General features: G+C 36.1%; 1 protein-coding gene across 7 annotated transcripts in view; it reads left to right on the top strand.

The window, feature by feature from the left end:
- mctp1 (multiple C2 domains, transmembrane 1) overlaps positions 1–20,153 on the top strand; it is a 337,656-nt gene that overhangs the window by 148,184 nt on the left and 169,319 nt on the right. For all 7 annotated transcript variants that reach the window (XM_031899650.1, XM_031899658.1, XM_031899659.1 and 4 more), the window contains one exon: positions 6,206–6,389. In XM_031899650.1, coding sequence (XP_031755510.1) covers positions 6,206–6,389 — 184 coding nt within the window. The remainder of the gene's footprint in view (positions 1–6,205; positions 6,390–20,153) is intronic.

Genomic DNA, 20,153 nt, shown 5'->3' on the forward strand with positions numbered 1-20,153 from the left:
TGGGCCCCCTTGGAGAGCTACCTTTATGGTTTTGAGCCAGGATGATTCTTCTGACCACAAAATTCAGTCATTGGATTGTTACTAGTTTTACAATGTTTTACCATTATAGATTGTAATAAGGGATTTGGCAATAGCAACTCTATTCTGAATTTTTGTTTTTGGCACCTCTTCTTAAAAGACATAATATGCCCATATATAGTGGCTCTAAATCCCCCCCCCCCCCTCCCAAAGGGCCAAAAATAGTTTCTAAAAGTTAATACTAGGGGTTTCCATTATTTAAGCAGCCACCTGTATTATAGTTGACCCATTGTCTTTTGACTTTTTTAAATGTTCCTATTTGTTGTGTGTATTCAGAACTCAGATTAGTCGGTTTTACTCAACAGTTTTCTTTATCGCTGAATGAAATTCTTTTCCTTAAGGTGCATAATTTGGCTTCAATTATTCGATTTTATTATCCGCAGCATTGATGTTCTACAGAATTTGTTTGTACTTCATGAATTGTTGATGATCGGTATTATTCTAATAATAAGCCCTGCAAAGCAGAGCAGCTGGATTCACACAGAATTTTATGCATACGCATATTGTAGAGATTACTTTAAATGGAAAGTGTGCTAAATTTTTAATAAATATTTACATATTGTATCCTAATGCGATAATAACTGAATCAATTAAACATATCAAGTGAAGGGTCTGTACCCCTCTTCTCTTATTGCTCATTTAAATTGTTTGTTTTAATAAGATCACTGTAAGAGTTATTCTGTGAGCAGCACAGTAATGTAATCTGCCTATGAGTGGATTGGTCCAATTTTTAAGTCTTTATTTCTGTAACTCGCTAAATGCACTTTTCAAAAACCTATTATTTGTATTTACCATATTTATCACATTGGCTTTGCAGCCCCCATAGTTCTTCACTCTTTGATTTCAATTGGAATTCTTATGGAAAACATTTGCCAAGCATTTCACTCAAGACTGGTGATCTGCATATGGTTTTTAGATTAAATAGATATCCCATTTCAATAGAGAGTCTGCATTGCATGCTATCTGTTTTAATAATTAGAATAGGTCCACCATTTATTTGTCATACTAATATTTCTGGTGAACATATTAATAGTTCTTTTTGAATTATTGGGCCATTATGGCAATAGCCATGATCAAATGAATGACTGGGTTGAATGCTTATGAACTGATACATCTTTGTATGGGTTGTTATGTACATCTGTCTGCGCGTTCTGTCTCTTTATACCTCCCCTTCCTTTAGTGCCCAGTTAGTGTCTGCAGTTATGTGCAGTATATTATATCCAATATATTGTTTTCTTATTGTACCACTGCCCTCTATGTATATATATATATAGAATGTAGAGCAGGTCGGCACTCACCATAACTCAGCACTGAACGCCTGGGTGCAGTCCTCAACACGTAGATAATCGATCAAAAAATGGGCCGCTCCACACAGGACTTATTACGAAATTCAATAATTTATTGGAAGATAGTGAAGAACTGACGTTTCGGCTACTCCTGCAGCCTTTATCAAACAACTTTGATAAAGGCTGCAGGAGTAGCCGAAACGTCAGTTCTTCACTATCTTCCAATAAATTATTGAATTTCGTAATAAGTCCTGTGTGGAGCGGCCCATTTTTTGATCGATTATATATATGTATATATATTTCTGTCTATGATCTGTGTTCCAAGAAGGCATTATAAATAGGGCACTATATTTTTTTCTTATAAGTCTTTGTTACTATTCTTTGTTTTTGGATATTTCTAGATGGCTAGAATCTGGGATCATATGAAGGTTGGGTTGGAAACTAGAAACATCTTAAAAATTTAAAAATAAATGAAATTGTCTTGTGCTCACTAATTCAAACCAGTAATAGATATAAAGAAAGTTGCAAAGATTTTTCAATTCACCAGTTCCAGCAGCATGGAACATATTTGTTCTGAATATTAGCTGTAATACTAGGTATGTCATTTATGCACCCGATTAACAAATGCAATTAGCGTTTTGATGTAGCGAACTCAATTAAGGCAAATGCAATGCTGCGCTTAGCTGCAAAATTGTGTGGGGGAAATGCTGCATTGTGGGTACAAACATGGAGATTTAGATCTGAAAAGGCACTTTACACTCTGCAGTTGTGTTCTAAATGAGTCCTAGGGTGTTGTAAATGAATCCTAGGGGTTTATTTATTAACATTGGAGACTATTATCACCAGTGATGTTGTCCATAGCAGCCAATCAGCAATTAGATTTCAACACCTACAAGTTAGAAAACAAAAAGATCTGATTGGTTGCTATAGGCAACACCACCAAGATGTAACTACAGTAGTATAAGTAAATCTAAAGCAACTGGACTTGCTATGTAATCATTAAAAATGTTTCACTTCTCATCCAAGCAGCTTCTTCAGTTTAACTGACTGGTATATAGGCATATAAACTCCTCCACTAATCCAATCGCAATGGAGTTACAATATGCTATTGTGCTTGGATTAGTGGAGGAGTTTATATGCCTATATACCAGTCAAACCAAAAAAATAAAATTGGAATATGCTGCTTGTGTAAGGCAAATGTTTGTGTTGGAGATGCTCTGTCTTTTCACCTAGACAGAAGGAAAACAATTGCTGTAATGAGGAGACAAGTGCCTTATAATTAGTCTCTGTGAATTAGTGAATCATTCAAATAACTGACACATTTTCTGGAAAAAACCTTACTGTAGTTAAGGTTGTGCATCTGAAGAACATCTGTGGGAATGAAGATGAGAGAGCATGCAATGCAGTTGGAGGGGAAGTTATATAAATGCACAGGGCACAGAGCAATATTCAAGTGTTTGGATGCCCAAGTGGGCACTGTTGGTTCAGTAAAATGGAAGCTACGTTGAAACCAAACAGACCCAAAAAAGCTCATTTCTCTGCACCGATACATGTGAGAAAAGCTACAGACAGGCCAGCAATGAGATCATGATATAGCTTTTCTAAAGGTCAGAGCAATATTTGTAGGGAAATACTTCCATTTCTTTAGTGAAGGACAGTGTTAGTAGCAAAATGCTGTTGGGATTTTATCAGCAGGGACAGGGCAAAATTCTGCTAAAAAATGCAACTTTGGTGAACAGTTCTCTTTCTGTGATGCCATTTCCTGGAGCTTATTGTACTTTTTTACATTGAAACGTCACTGTAGTCAACTTAACAAAGGGCAAAGCTATACAACTACGTTGCTACATTGAATATCAGATGATGTTGTTCAAAATATTTTACTACTGTAGTTGAAGGAATTCATGATTTTAGTAGCAATTAGAGAGGATTTCCACCCATTTCAGTCTTCCTCTTAAATGTATTTTTTATCTTTTGAAGCAAAATTACCTCCTCCCCAACCCATATTGTTTTACTAAGGAGAACTTGATTATTCTTTAACCCCTTAAGTGCTGTAGGTGATTGAATCTGAAGTACCAGAAATACAGCACTGTAGATTCTGCATTTCCAGGTTATAAATATTCCTATGTAATATAGTAACATATTAACTGAGGTTTAAAATGATAAACTTTTTGTCAAAAATTACAAGCTGATCCAGATAAAGGCAAATAATATCGTCTCAACTGATTTCCAATTTGCCTTAAAGAGGCTATCGAACCAGTCCCTGGATCAATTCACTAATAAAGGCATGACACTTGTAGCACTGATACACAACTACTGTCTATTTATAAATAAATCCCTACGATTACCATTATTTATCACACTTGACATCTGTATTTCCTAAAAATAAATTGCCCTAAATTAATTGATGATTAAAGTAAAATGTTCCAGTGCTTAGTTGTGGAAAAAGTAAAAATCTTAGGGGCAGATTAATCAAAGTGTTCAGCATTTGATAAATATGCTTCTAAAATTCCATATAATAAATAAAAAGTTGGATGATTTCTTCTTGGCTCTGATTTCATTATACAAAAATTTTACTGAGAAATAATAACTTCACTTCAAAAGTTTAAACTAAGGAGTGCAAACCAGGCCCCAGTATAACAGGGGAACCACAACAAACAAAAAGAGTATTTAAAAAATAAATTGAAAAGCAGTTTTATTAATCCATGATCTAAAATATACAAACTCTGCACCTCTTAGGCTCAAAAGCGGGGTTTACATAGATAAATAAAACTGTGCTTCATTTTGTTTTTGGAATGCTCTAATTCCTCACTTGAATAAATCAGTCTCTTGGAGACTTATTTATCAAAATTAGTAATTAAAAAAAACCATAAATATTATTTTATTTATTAAAAAATCTGAATAAAAAACACGATTGTGTAATTTTTAATGGGTTGCAAAGCCTGAAAAAAAATCAAATTGGCTGAATAGTTCAAATTTGAACTAAGACAGCTCCCATTGACTTCTACATGACCTCACACTTTTAGATTCCGAAGTTTGACATTCGCCATTTTTGCCTTTTTTTTTAACTTAAAGGAACAGTAACACTAAAAAATAAAAATGTTTTAAAATAATTAAAATATAATGTACTGTTGCCCTGCACTGGTAAAAGTTGCGTGTTTGCTTCAGAAAGACTACTATATTTAATAGAAATAGCTGCTGTGTAGCCATGGGGGCAGCCATTTAAATTAAAAAAAGGAGAAAAGGGACAGGTTACATAAGAAGATACCAGATAAACTGTGTAGAATACAATGGGAATCTGCTACTTATCTGTTATCTGCTTAGTAACCTGTGCCTTTTCTCCTTTTTTCAATTTAAATGGCTGCCCCCATGGCTACACAGCAGGGTATTTATATAAACTGCAGTAGTGTTTATGAAGAAAACACACAACTTTTACCAGTGCAGGGCAATAGTATATAATATATTAATAATTTTTATACACTTTCATTTTTTGGTGTTACTGTTCCTTTAATATCTATAAAAAAAAAACTTGCTAGAAAAAAATATGAACATTGAAAAATCTGGCCCCTTAGTTGAAAAAATAAGAAGTGATAATAATTGCTGCTACAAAAATCAAAGCTCTGGTGGAAAGAGGCAAATAATATTTGCATTGGAAAGTGTGGACCTAAATTATTGTTTTAATGAATTGAAGTAAAAAAAAAGTGAGGAAAATGAATTAAAAGGAGAATGTGCCAATTGCTAAATAACTAATTAAGGTCTGCCAATTTTCTAGAGGGCCTTAGAATATAGAACATTAGAACATTAGCGTACAAGGAAAGCACAAGCACGTGAATAATTTATATTGTAGTATTCTCTAAAACAAGTAAGAGAAATTATTCAGTATCTCCTAATATCTTTAATTATGGTTGGATAAAAAAAAAGGATAGACACAGTATAGACTTTTGAAAAAGCTACTTGTGTTTCAGGCATCTGTGGTTATTTAGGGTAATGTATTGTTAGGGAATAAGGATATCAATTGTCTTCTGCATGAAAAGTATTGGGAGTGTTTTATTTATAAATATCTAGTAGTGGTGCACAAAGGGGGTCTCTCAGGATATTTATCACAGGTACAATATACCTTCAGCACAGAACATCTTTTAAATCGCTTTCACAGTATTCTGTAATTATGGGTGTATGCAATAGTTCCTCCCCGATTCCCTAATTTCTACATGCTTGCTAAGAAGGCATCTAACCCTTTGCTAAATCTGCCAGTACATTTGCTTCAGGAAGAGAATTCCACAACTTCACAACTCTACTACCAGTTAATAAAGTATCAGTTGCTTTATTATATGGTCATCTTATATATGTATACAGTCTTTCTTTATACCCGAGACACTTTTCTTTAGAATTCATATGTTTTACTAATATCCCTTTTGAGCACTAGAGACCAACTGCAATAGATACTCTAGATAAAGACAAGGCCTTACCAGTGCTTTCTGTGAATTTATACCCCTCTTTATACATGACAATACTTTGTTGACCCTTCTTGCCGTTGAATGGCATTACTTGCTACTGGTAGCTCGATTATAAGCATTTAATATGATGTCTTCTATTATGTCAGTCTCCATAAAAGATTTGTAGATTGTCTAGATCCCCTAAAACAACCTGCATGGATTTAATTGTCTTGCATAGTTTTGTGCCATTGACCAAAACAGACTCATCACTCACAATGCTCAGAAGTCATTAATGTTATCAAAGTATTGCATGACTGATTAGTTGCTGGAAGTTGTAGTTTACCAACAGATTTTATATGATGACCTATTTAGTGGCCTGTTATTTTGATGATACAACGTTTTTGCTTTTAGGTGCCATGTGGATCTTTCAACATTGAGTAAAGAACAAACACACAAGCTGAAGCTCAAGCTGGAAGAAGGAGAAGGATGGTTGGTCCTTTTGGTGACCCTGACAGCCTCAGCTGCTATCGCTGTTTCAGATACTGTCGGCTGTTTGGAGGATCAGAATGAGCGTGAGGCAATTTTCAGGAGATACGTATGTAATTCCAGTTAGTTACCTCTAAAAAGAGTTTCATTAACTAAATAGAAATAAGTTTGCATGAATATATTACACTGTTGCAATGCAATGCATGAGCCCCCAACTTCTTAAATAAACAAATCAGAAATATATGGCCTGTAACCCACCACTGTCCATGGATATTGGTCCTAGTAGACAAACAAGTTCATATGGCTTGAGGGCCACAGTTTAGCCCTAAAGTAATGAATAAAATCAGGTAAAGCACAATAAGGTATGGGACTGGTTGTCTTGCAGGGAACATTTCCTGGGCAACTTGCCTCTGGGATATGCAAATATATTCATATTTATTGTTAGGTGATACCATGATGATACAAGGCATTAAAAGGAGTTATGTCAGCAAGAGTTTTCCCAAATGGGTGCATAGAATAGTGATTAAACGTGAGAAACCACCTACGCTGCTTCAAATGGAAGCTCCGTTCCTCTATTCTAAAGGGGTGTCTCTGGTGTGCTGATTGTTTTTATGGGAAAAAAGAACATCCCCCATCTGCCTATAATCCCCTCTAATGTGCTTAAAAAAATATGTCCATGTCCAAAAAAAATAAATGCTCACCCACACAAATGTTAGAGATGAGTTCAGTATTATTTGATATCACCAGGTCCAAAAGAGTATTTATAGTGGGTTCTTACAAACCTACTAGCTTTTTCTGACTTGGCCACCCCATTACTCCAGTCAATGTCTGGATAATTAAAGTCCCCCATAATAACAACTTGAGCCAGTTATGAAGCCTCCTCCATTTGCAATAGTAGCTAGTCCTCATTCTCCTCACTTCTACAGGGTGGTTTATAGCATACACTGATGATAATTCTTTGTAACCTTATGTAGGTGTTACACTTATAAATGTAAAACCACTGATTAATTGAAATTTGTGATAGATACAGTATAAATTGGAACATTGCTTAAAATGACATTTTGTTTTCATTTTTGTTATTTTAGGAAAATGAATATTTTTGCATCAGAAATAGTAGATTTAGGGGGCCTGTATTAAAGCTCAGTCAGAATACCACCTCAGTGTTAAAGGACATGTAAAGTTTATTTCACCTTAGTCTGGTGCTCCTGTGAGGAGAAAACTGCACCAAACCGTGGGAAAGCTACCTAAACGCTGCGCCAGCATTTCCTTACCTGAGATCTTTATACCTTTGGCTTCTGGCATTCTGCACATACACAGTAGAGTAGATTACACAGATTTACTCCACTGCGCATGTACAAACAGGGATTGTCACAAGGGGCAGCTGGGCCACCGGTAGTAAAAGTAAGTAAAATGCTGGCGCATTACGGATAGGGTTCTTTGCACAGGCCGGTGAGTTTTTCTCGTAATGCCTTGTGGGAAAAAACTTATTATTATTAATATATAATAATATATTATTCATATATTTCACTGAGGGTGCCTAATCTTTTGGAACCTCCAATAAAATACACTTTATATGTCCTTTAAAGGTGATTTCTGAGGTGTGATGTTATTATTCACGGTTCTCCCCATTCTTAAACTAATAGTTTATTGTTGCTGCCTGGAGTTTTTCTGATCCAGTGTAAACATGTACAATACTAAAGGCATACTGGAGGTTATGTGCTAGAGCGCAATAGTATATGCTGTGCCTATGGGTAGAGGTTAACAAGTTAATGAATATTGGTGTAAATTTATATTCCTTTGCTACAGTGTTAAATTGGTCAAAATAATTTATCAGTATTTATATTTATTGGTCACTTTTAAAACCATTTTCTTCATTATGTGCTCCACTTTTATTTTTGGTACATTTCTTTTTTTTTTATTAATCTTCCTAAATATTTAAGCAATGATCTTGCAGCACCTCGACAAGACCTCGTGTAAGAGCAGTTTTATTTTAAGGACAGAGAGGGGAGCTCTTATCCCAGTATTCGCCCTCTGTGGAATATTACTCAAAAGGATCCCTGCAGAAGGGGAAAAAGAGCTATTTCCACTTAATATCACAAAGCTTTTATTGTACAATACTGCCAGGTGTTTAGAAGGTTTCTCTAGACACTCAGCCATTAAACCAAACTCTGCCTAACAAAGAGCCGCTTAATTTTTCTTCTAGATTATAAAATATTCCTATTCCCTCACTGGAACCCTTTCAATAAATGAATTTAATAAAGATGTACCTTATCTGCCAGTGCAGATAACATGAAGTGCTGGTACTAATGCTGTACAATATTCTTCAAACAGATTAGCTGAATGCGCGCTTCAGTAAATGTATTCAGGCTATCTCCATTGAATCAGCTGTCTGTTAATGCCTGTAAAACTCACCCACCAATCGTGTTATCGTAAACAGGCTTTAATAGAGGATAGAGGTGACTTAGTCCTGCAAAACAAAACCTATTATTTTGAAAGCTAATAGTGAGGGAAGGTTCTGTAGGTAGATGAAGAAGTAATATTATGGCACAATTAACTCTAAAAGGAAGCTATTACTGTACTTGGCCTCCTCCAGGTTCAGACATTCCAGGGGTGAACCTTGGTCAGAGTGCTGATCGGAGGGTAAGGATAGATGCGGCAGTGTGATCCATTGATGAAAGGTGCAAGCAGATAATGTTAATTACCTTAGCCGCATATTGGTAGGGAGGTGTTTCAGACCCATAAAGTTCAGCTTCATAGGTCTGAACGTTAATTACTGGCATTCTACCCATTCAGCCACAGCCTGCGAAATATTACAACCTACAGAGCACATCTAAAGCTTAGAAAGCTTTTCTTCTTCTGTTAGAAATTTAGTGAACGTACTGTATTTTATACAAAGGTCTTAATGATCAATCTTCATCATCTTCTCATACAGATAATTGGCATACCTCAATATAAGTATAAGGACCATGCATAGAATGTATTTTTCTTTTTATTTAATTTTATTTGTAACATTCAGAGAGAATTATGTAGACGCAGAAGTTCTGAGTCAACTCTACTTTGCAGGTGCATTCTATGATACAAATACTTTGCAGTTTTAATCAGGAGACATAGTTTCTACAGATAAAAATATGGCTACAGAAAATGCATAATATTGGACTGTGTGAATTTTGGATTAAATCCCCCCCCCCAGCACCCTAAAGAGTTTTCCTCAGCATAACCTGTCAGCCTTACAATCAAGTTGTCAGTCAAACACAGGCACAGGATACTTTAGGTTAAGGTCCGTCTTCCCTGTCAGTGCAGGTGAGTTAGGGAATGTTGGCAGCTGCTGATCAGCAATTGCTGCACAATTTTCAAGATAAAGTTACTGGAACTGGTGTGTGTGTATATATATATATATATATATATATATATATATATATATATATATAATGTGTGTGTATAAATGAAAAGGGAATAAATTGTATGTTATTTTGGAGCTGTTGGGAAACAGAGTATACTGTACAGCACAAATATGCAAAAATATTGTTTATTTCTAACCATAAGATAGTAAAACCCAGACATTTGTTCTTTCACTTTATGATAAGAAAAAACCCAGGCTATTTCTTGTGCACTTTATGTTTTCATATAATATCTCAGGGTTATTTACACATGGATCAAGCTTTGTTACAGCACACAGTGTCAATGTGCCACAGCAGTCATTTCAATGAAAGTGGTGTAATAATGATCTCTAAAAATAGAGTGCCATGGTGGGTAGAGGTAAAGTTTGCTCCATCTGTAAATAAAAAGGATTTTTAGCATACTTTTTATCCTTTCCTCCTTTATCATCTTAACTGATCTTAACTGCCCCCCAGCCCCTCCGGATGCAAACTTATGCACTGGCAGTGCCCATGCTTCGAAATCCCCTTCAGTCTTACCACTATAGTGGGCCCGGTAATTACGTCATCTCTGTTCATTAAGAAGCTTTAGAATATTGCACAATTGTTCAGGGAACTGGCTCTACCTGGGCTTATGAATTTGCCATCCATTGCTGACTATGAATGTAAGCTTAGACTGTAAGCTTTAAGGCGCAGGGACCTCCTTTCTACTGTGTCTCATACCACATGGCACTTATTCCCTGTGTATTATACTTATTTATTGTATTTATTATAACACTTGTCCCTGTGTGTAATTGTGTATTTTGTAAGATTGTACAGCCCTGCGTATCCTTGTAGCAATTTTATACATACATGTTGGACATACATGTCCAAACTAAGACCTGTAGTTCCATATTTAGTAAGAGAATTACGCTGATGAAGAGGAAAGGCCCATGGTTGCTTGCAATTGTTTGGGGCCATAATCCTAAATAAAAGGCATATGGAGGTTTTAAAAAACTGATATATTGTGCTTATACAGTAGTTACCTGCACACTGAGCCCTTGTCCACAAACGATAAGACACCCCAAGGCTGCCCCTATTCGTCGCGTGTCCCCCCGTGTGCTGGGAGTGCCATGCGCGGACATTTAAAGGAGAAAGAAGGATAAAAACTAAGTAAGCTTTATCAGAAAGGTCTATGTAAATGCAGCCATAAGCACTCACAGAAACACTGCACTGACTTCTCTGTCAAAAGATTTATTGTGTCCATTTTTCCTGTGCCAGAGACACGCAGCTCTCTCCTCTCTCCTGATCCCCCCTCCCTCATGAATGCTAAGAACTCACTCCCCCCCCTTAGGAATGTGGATCTGAGCCAATCAGCAGGAAGCTTCCTCATACTCTAACTAACTGAGCATGTACACTTGTCTGGGTCTCGGTGCAGGAGCGAGGCATTATGGGAACTTTCTTTACACAGCTCAGCGTTTTTTCTTCCTGTTTGGCTTCTGATCATCTGAACAGGTGAAATATGGGGAGACTTAAGGGCACTATTGAGACAACTGAAGGTATGCCTGCAGCTTGAGATTAACTCTTTATTAGCCTTTCCTTCTCCTTTAAACTCCCATACAGAGTAGTGGGTAGAGGTCCCCATTGGTCCGTATGGGAGCTAAATTTCAAAATTTCCTTGTGGCGGGGCGGCATGCCTTCCCTTAAATTTGTGCCATCCTAGGCCTGGTCTTTGTGGCCTCTCCACAAATCCGGACCTGCTTTTATTGCCTTACACTGAATAACCTTAATCCTGTAAATTTCTTGCAGACAGCAAACATAGCTCTACTGCAAAACTCAGTAAATCATATTTTCATATTAGTGATGCATTGACTAAATGCTGAGTTTTTTCCTCTGTGTTTGCTTTGTCAAATGTTGCAGAAAAACATTTAAAAGGTGATCATTTGAAAACTAATGTTTGCAGCACGAGGGCCCCGTTGCATGATATCCAGCCTGATCGGTTGGATATTATCTTTTAGATTGTAATCTGTAAATTCTATAAACTGTATAAACCCATCTGATGTACTATATGTTGGTGTTCTATAAATATGTGTTATTATTGTTTTGACTAATATTAATGCAAGTTGGCACGATGTGTAAACAACCAAATTTGTATTAGTGTTTTTTGTGGTTTTCACACTTAATAAACCAAGAAAAATGTGTGTTTTTAATATGAAAAATTGAGTTTTAGTGCAGGAAAACAGGTTTTGTGAACAAAATAAAATATGAACATTAGTAAACGCGACCCTAATCATATTGTCAGATTAAATATGAGGTGCAGGCGAGCAAGCCTGAGTTTGTTGCGGCCGATGGCTTACCAAGCAACTACTGATTTGTGTAACAGTTTTCTTCACTCGCCAGTGGCCAGATTGCATTTTTATAGTACCGGGTATATCTCTGTATATGAACAAATCCTTATACAGTTTACTGAATTCATATTCACAACTGGCTCAGTTATTTTAGTCAATCAAGTTGCATAATGTAGAGTCATTTATATTAAAACACGTTTTATTGAGCGTGTGTCATGGGCCATAATGTGACCATAGAGGCACCAATTGGGAATACCATAAATCAAGCAGCAGATGTGGAGCTGATTGAGAATGTTGAGTTTGCTTTTGAATCTGACAGTTGTAGTAAGAAAGCCAACAACTTACCATTCTCATATTGTAAAACATTTGGATTTTTTTTCAGTTAATATTCCCCTGTACAAATTGAAGAATTAAATATAAGGATTAGCATTGTTCTCTAGGTTCATTATGAAATTTAACTAAAGCAAAACCACATTCCTGGGCTGGGACTTTGCCAACGTGTTTTATTTGCATTTTAATATCAGGGGGCATGATGAGGAGGTGACATTTTAGAATCTATAGGGCAATCAAGGAGAATAGAAAAATGATACAAAAAAGGAAAGCGATGGAGAAAGAAAACCTCTAGTAATATTAACCTTTGAGGTACTGAAGTCTCTACATTTCACCAGTGAGTCAGTAATACAATCTACTACTATACAGATGTTCTTTCACATGTTAATATAATTAATATAAGACCACAGTTTAATGGAAAGTGACTTTTTTAATACTTCTCTTTTTAAAAAATGAAGTTCAGTGGTTTTAGTTTGTGTATACAAATATACAATTTCAAATATAAAATTCATATTTTCTTTATATTTTATGGTACATTGAAATATTTTGTTTTTGTCAGATTGTAATACGACTTTAAGCATCTTAGCTAGACAAAGGAAGAGCAATGTGGGGTTGAATTACTCTGCTTTTCACAGTTTATACAAAGTATAACTACTATGTGAGATCCATATGGTGCACATCAATAAAATAGCTTGTGGAAAATAGGTTTAATTTATGACTAACAGACACTTGTACAGGTCGCGCTGAACACCTTTGTTGCAAGTGTTTGCACTGCAGGTCTATCTTGGGCATAATTGCTTTATTTTGTTCCCAGGCCAATGACCCATAGATATTGTACAGGAGATCAGGAACAGATGGCTAAGCCTCTTACAATAATTACTCAATTGCCATCATTTCTATTGATTGTCTGCTGTATCTGCTTTTTCCTCACTGTGTCATTTATGAAACTCTATAAATTATCATGCTGCCACCAAAATACAATTTATTTATATCTGCTGGTTTCTGTTCAGGACACTTCGACAGGGAAAGTATTCTAGCAAAAGACAGCTAATGAGCTGACCCTTCATGATGATCCAGAGGCATAGAAAAATGACAATATTACAGCTTTTTAGCCAGCTCTTGCTCTACAGCAGAGCCCTACAAATTAAATCGACATTATATCTTGATCCACTAATGTAAAACTGCCTAAAAAGATTACCAATGCTTTTTTTCCTTAAAAGAGAAAAAAAGTCCTGCTAATGGGTAGCAGACCAAGAGAGATTGTATGACCTTTTCAGAATGGGTGTGCTGAACCCTTGGTTCCCCTTGTCACAGTTTTAAAACCATAGGAGCTAGTTTGGAGAAGAAGTTGTTAGCATTCCATTTTTATTATGACATTTCACAGTCATCCGATTTAATGTCCCTTGACCGGATTGTCCACTGTGAGACGATGGGCTTGAAATGTTATTTAGAGCATTGATAAAAGGTGAGTGCTTCTAAGATGACAGTGAGTCATAAGGCTGGTGGTGTGACATTAATTTTCTCCATAACAGAGATGGAATAAGACGTCACAGTGACAAGCTGTCAATCAGAGTTGGCCCCTCTGTGGCTCTCAATGCCATAGGATAGGGTATTGCTTCTCTCATAATGGAGCTGAGCTGAGACTCTCTTCCTGACAGCTGCGGCAACCATACAGAAAATATATTATACAGCCTTTCATTAAAAAAATAAAGAGGGCTCATCTCTGGAGCATTTCATTTCTTCCTATCTTTTGAAGGTAGAGCAAATTCATAGCAAATCATAGATTCCTCTGCAATGGGATTATTTTCTAGTCTCATGAAAACAAGTAGGTTTTTTTTCCTACCTCGTTTTTGATGACAATATTCATAAATAACATATCACAGTTTTGGATAACAAATTTCTCAGAAGAGTCAGGTATTTATGATAATTTAGCATTTATATGTGCTTATTACAAAGCTCCAGGTTTATTATGGGTGCATGCTCTTTACATATGATGAGGTTAATACATATTTATTTCAATATAATGCTACCACGCCATTCAGTGCTACCACACGTTCATGATGAATTCCTGTCCCAGATGCTAGGCCATTTATTTTTCAATGCATTTTCATTAAGGTGATAGCATTTTACCAATAAAAGTGGCTTAACTTAATACTTTTAAAAGCAAGAATTCCAAAGGCCGAGTAATACTTACACTCAAGATGCTCTTATATGAAAGAGAGTGCTTTAGGGTTTATACTGTAGATAAATATTTATTTTGGTATTATATATACTCTAAAATAAAAAAAAAATGAAATATATAAAGACCTCCAGTAGACTGTCCAGGAAATATAATATAATGTATGTGTAATTAAAATATGTAACTTGGAGGGGACATTTAACACTTTGCATAAAATGTTTTTGGATATAGATGTTGGAATCACACTAGGCATTTAAATGAGTCCATAAGATATCACAGATTTACAGTTGGCTACTTATTAAGTAACACATTGATCCAAGTCATGCAAAACAATGGTAGTGTTACTGAGGCAAGTTAGCCAGTTGGATTCCTTATAAATGTTGCTTCCTCATTTCAGCTGGTGAACTTTCTTTTTTAAGGGGCGACTCATAGACAGAGAATCTTTAACTTATTCATTCTTTATTTTTCTTGATGTAATAAGTCAAGGCTTGTTAAGCAATGGAAATTAACCCATGTGCTTGGCAATTATTTTTTCAGAAAACCCATTCTCCCTTCTCAGAGAATCCATTCTGTATGGACCTCAGTTTGCATTTTTGTGCTGAAACAGGAAATTTCTTTGCTTTCAATGGAGCGAGGGGCCTTGGTCACACAACCCCAGACATTTATTCCTCCTCCACCCAACATTACCATCAACATTATGCATTCAGGCAGGTAATGTTCTCCTGGCATCTGCCATACTCTGACTTTTCTGTCAAACTGTCAGATGAAATGTCATTTATTACTCTAGAGGACAAATTTCAACTGCTCCAGAATTTGCTTCTAATAACCCATAAAACCCTAAGCTCCCTACAAATAGTTTTTGTGCTGACATATGGCAAAAGTTATAGAACTCAGCAGTGAGTGTTCCAACTGAGCACTTGTCACTTTAGATGGAGTGTCTGAAAACTTTTGACCTTATAGTGTGTATTTCTGAAGGTGACCTATTTACAGGTTATAGGCTTACTATTATTCTCAGGGACAGTATCCATGTCATTGACAGTGTTTCTAGGAATAACCGTAACAGAGCTTGCATCTCCAGCTCTTGACAGTGCATGGAAAGAAGAGGCTACCTTGAGCGTTATCATGAGGTTTTGTAATTTTTCCTTATCATGTGACTTTTGTAACTCTGATTTTCCTGCATCATCAGATAAATGGAGAAGCAGCTCTCTGCATTAGCCTGATGTATTATTTTCTATACAGTGCCATCAGTGGCTTAGTATGTAACATTACAACAAAAGCATGCTAGTGGGGGATTATACATGTTCATGGGGTTAAGTTCCTTGGAAATGAAAAACATGAGAACAAGTTACATATGTTTGGATCAAACATAATGAAAAATTATAGGGACCTAAGAAATAAATAAAAGTGTGTGAGCTTTGCAGAGTGAATTGCTGGAAATTGTATATTTATGACACTTTTCATACAACAGCCTCTCTTTCATGCCGCCAGTGCATTGAACATGATCAAATGAGCGAGCACTAAAGAGGTTTACATTAGCACATAATCCCAAGAAGGAGAGCTATATTAGTGATTGGCAGGGAAACAACATGCAAAACAATGTAATCTGAAGGAAAGCAGAAAGAGAATACAAAATAACAGAGTGAGTAGAGGTTCCAGTTGAATGCAATGTAGTTGCCTCAGCTGGGAGATCATGATAAATATTTAATATGTGTTACATTTGTATATGTGCACAATGTCTAAAGCCTGAAATGGCCACTTTTGTGTTGCAAGAATAGAGTTAATGACAAGAGACTTTAATTTTAAAAGAAAATGGTTTGTGCTGTCCTACAATCTCCCCAAGTACTTACAGACTGAAACATCAAAGTATATAGAACAGCAAAGCGGTTCAGATTCAGGTCATTCCTCTGAACATGAGCAAGCTGCTGTACCACACAGCACAATCAATTTGCACTGGAGCCTGTGCCTAGGATAAATAGTGCTGAAACAAGGAGAAAGTTAGCAAGTAAATGCGACATATAGGCACAATTATCTGCTGTATTTGCTTTTCTGTGTGTTTGTGTGTGGCTCTAAGGCACTTATCCTTAGGGCTTATTTGTATCATGAAATGTCTGTCTATTATCAGCTGTACCAAATTCACTTATGCTTTTAAAGGGCTCTTATCAAATTCTTCCATGTGTCTGGAAATGCTAGGTCTTAAGCTGGCCATATATGTAATGATTTTTCTTTACATTAGAGACCAATTTCAATGCGATCTGACAAAATTGTCAAATTATTGCAAGGTTAGTGTGCACCGAATTGTACGTCTAGTGATCTTATATCAAACAATGGGCAAAAAAAACTGATTGGGCAAATTTAAAATGTTCAGTTTTTTACAGATATGGCTTGAAATGGTTGTTATCGTTGATGGACAAATCATACTTTTAAACTATCGTTTCATGATAAGCTTGGTTGTAGAATAACAAATAGATCTTTTAAATATCTACACATGTATGACCAACTTTATACTTTCTCATCTGGCCATCTGCAGGAAGTGTTTGCCAAGTTAGGGCTTCAGCTTTTCTGAACTGCCCTTCCCATCCTTTTCTATAACATTTCTAAAGGTCAAGATCATGCCTGGCATTCAGGGCTGTACTGACCATCAGGGATACCAGTGGTCTTGTCCCGTGATGTCAGAGATGTTGGGTTGGTGCTGGTATATAAAAGATTGCAGCATGGCGATTCTGGCCCAGTCTGAGTTGGAAGAGGGTGGGTTGGGAAGTTTGTGCATGCTGCTGGTGGTGGCAGTCCTGTTGGACCCTATGTGCCCAATTATCTACTACTGGCTATAACTAAAAAAATACAGCACTACTTAATACCTGTGGTAGAATATTCCATGTGCCAAGTGGTAAATAACCAAAACAATGCAAATTAGGTTTCCATTTCCTAGACTTTTCTGTCTAGTGACTTACTGGTTTCCTTGAGTCAATCCCATTTACCTTTTTAGCTGGCAGTTCCAGGCAAACTGATATTTTGGGCAATTTGGTTTCCCAAAATCCCATATTTTTGTTGCCTCAATACAACAAAAATCACCCTGCATTGCCCAAAGTAAGAATTTTTTAGAATTGTTTGCTTCCTATCTCACTTACATCTATCTGAGCAAGCCTATGTGATAGGTAACACATGGATTCATGGACCCTGACTTGTGTATCTTGTGTCCGGTTTCATCAGAATTGCATAGGAGAAAGGTCCATTCAGGATAAAAATTAACAGATAATTTAATATTGCAAATAATATATAATTAGGGTGCTAGTTAAAGTCATCACATTATTTAAAATACCTGTCCACTTATAGCATTTCTTTTATAAGGTGACAAAAACAGTTTTCACTCCATGTACCATATGTGTGCAGGTACAGTAACCCATCTGGGATGGTGGGTGAGCAGGTGGTTTTAGAGTTCAAATATGGCACAGAGTAATAGTGATTTAGAACATACTGTAAAGAGCATTAACACTAAAGCAGAGTACAGGTATTGGACCTATTATCCAGAATTCTCGGGACCTGAGGTTTTCTAAATAAAAGACCTTTCCGTTATTTGGATCTCCAAATTACTACTAAAAATTTTTTAAACATTAAATAAACCCAAAAGGATTGTTTTGCCTCCAATAAGGATTCATTATATCTCGGTTGGGATCAATTACAAGCTACTGTTTTATTACAGACAAAAAGGAAATTAATTTTAAAAATTAGAATTATTTGCTAATAATTGAGTCTATGGGAGATAGTCTTTCCTTAATTTGGAGCTTTCTGGATAACAGATCCCATACCTTTATTTGTATTGCAAGGCTGAAAGATCTTATACTGAATGTTACCATGTCAGTTTTGCAATCATTACCACTCTGTAACACTAAATAGACATAAGTGGCATAAACCATTAGAAGCCATAAATGTAAACATTTTTAAGAATAAAGTCTGCTTTTTTTAACCACCTACAAGTAACTGTATAAGAAATAATATAAAATTATAAATATATAAAAAGTTAATAGGCCTCATAAATACATTTTATGAAGAGACGTATGATAAAAATACACCATGGGGACTATGCATAGGTTAATAATTTCTCATCTTTGCATGCCAAGGTCATATGTTTACTGTAAATAGTGAACAGTCAACAAGGGATATGTAAAGTTAATATCTTACTCTGCTGAGACTGTTTTTGCATCTTATTAATAAAAAGCATGGCTTGCTATTTTATATCTATAACTTTTTTATTGATAATTTTATGACCAAAAACTAGTATTTTTATTGGTACAATGGCACACTTAACACATTATGATCCAGCAATACAATAAAAAAAAAAATACACATTTAAGATTTATGTATGAATTAGCTCAATACAGAATAAGGTATGAAGTTGTAACTGATGTACTACACAAATATCACTTCCCAAGAAAACTTAAAGGAGAAGGAAAGGTAAAAACCTTTATGAGAAAAAAAAGCTTTACGAGAAAGGTCTATGTTAATAAAGCCATAAGCACTTACAGAAAAGCTGCACTCTATCAAAAGAAATACAGGATTTGTGTACACGTTTGTCTGGGTCAGACTTCCTGCTCTCAGAAAAAATCCTTCAGGGCATGGTAAGAGTCTGCTCAGTTTGCCCCTCTCTCCCACTCCCTTCCCCTGCTCCCCCTCCCATTAGCTCTCTCTCTCCTCCTCCCAACTGTGCTGTGTAATCTGAGCATGTAAACTACTAAGATCAAGCTAACATGACAGCTGTTATCTTAAACAAACAGAAGGGCTTTTAGGGCTGTTTACTCAGGTATGGTAAAGCTTTCTACAAAATAAATATAACATTTTAGCTTGCAATATTGTGACTAAACTATTGGCAATTACATGCCAAAATGTCTTTCCTTCTCCTTTAAGAATGTATGGCCCTTTCCTAATTGATAAGAGAGCTAGTTAAGGCACTAGCATAGATTGTTATAGCAGTGAACCCCAGAAAATCAGCCCCACTCATGGCAAATCACATATTTTGAAACACTGACAATGCATAGTCAGGAAGCACTAGCAACACTATATACAGGGAAGGGCCATGTCTCTTTTTTGTGAAGACAAAGATTTGCATGAGAACAGCATAGGAAAAGGTGCAAGGTTTATAAAAAGGGCATGCTTTGCTCATGTTTTCACACTTTGGGGCACATTTACAAAAGCACGAACGCTCCGAGCATATTTTCGCCGATTTTTTCGGGCGTCCGCACGACTTTTTCGTACGGCACACGACTTTTTCGTACGGCGCACAACTTTTTCGTACAGCGCACGACTTTTTCGGACGTTTGCACGAAAAAATCGGAAAGGTTTTACCGCTGTTTACAATTGGTCGGTACAAAAATTTTGTGACTTTCGGATCACCAATACGATATTATCGTGACTAATACGATTTTTTCGTAAGCATTTTCGTGATATTTGCGATCTTCCGAAATTTTCGTTTCCAATACGATTTTTTCCCATTCGTGATTCGGATTCGTGGATTAGTAAATGTGCCCCTTTATATTAGTAATGATAAATCCTGAAGGATGGTTGACTGTAAAACATAATTGTAGAAAAAGTTTATTGTAACTTTAAAAGGTTTCAATAACAGTGTAACTGACCTACCATGTTCAAGAGTATATATCATCTGACACATAAAT

This window comes from Xenopus tropicalis, chromosome 1, assembly GCF_000004195.4.
Source record: "Xenopus tropicalis strain Nigerian chromosome 1, UCB_Xtro_10.0, whole genome shotgun sequence".
NCBI lineage: Eukaryota > Metazoa > Chordata > Amphibia > Anura > Pipidae > Xenopus > Xenopus tropicalis.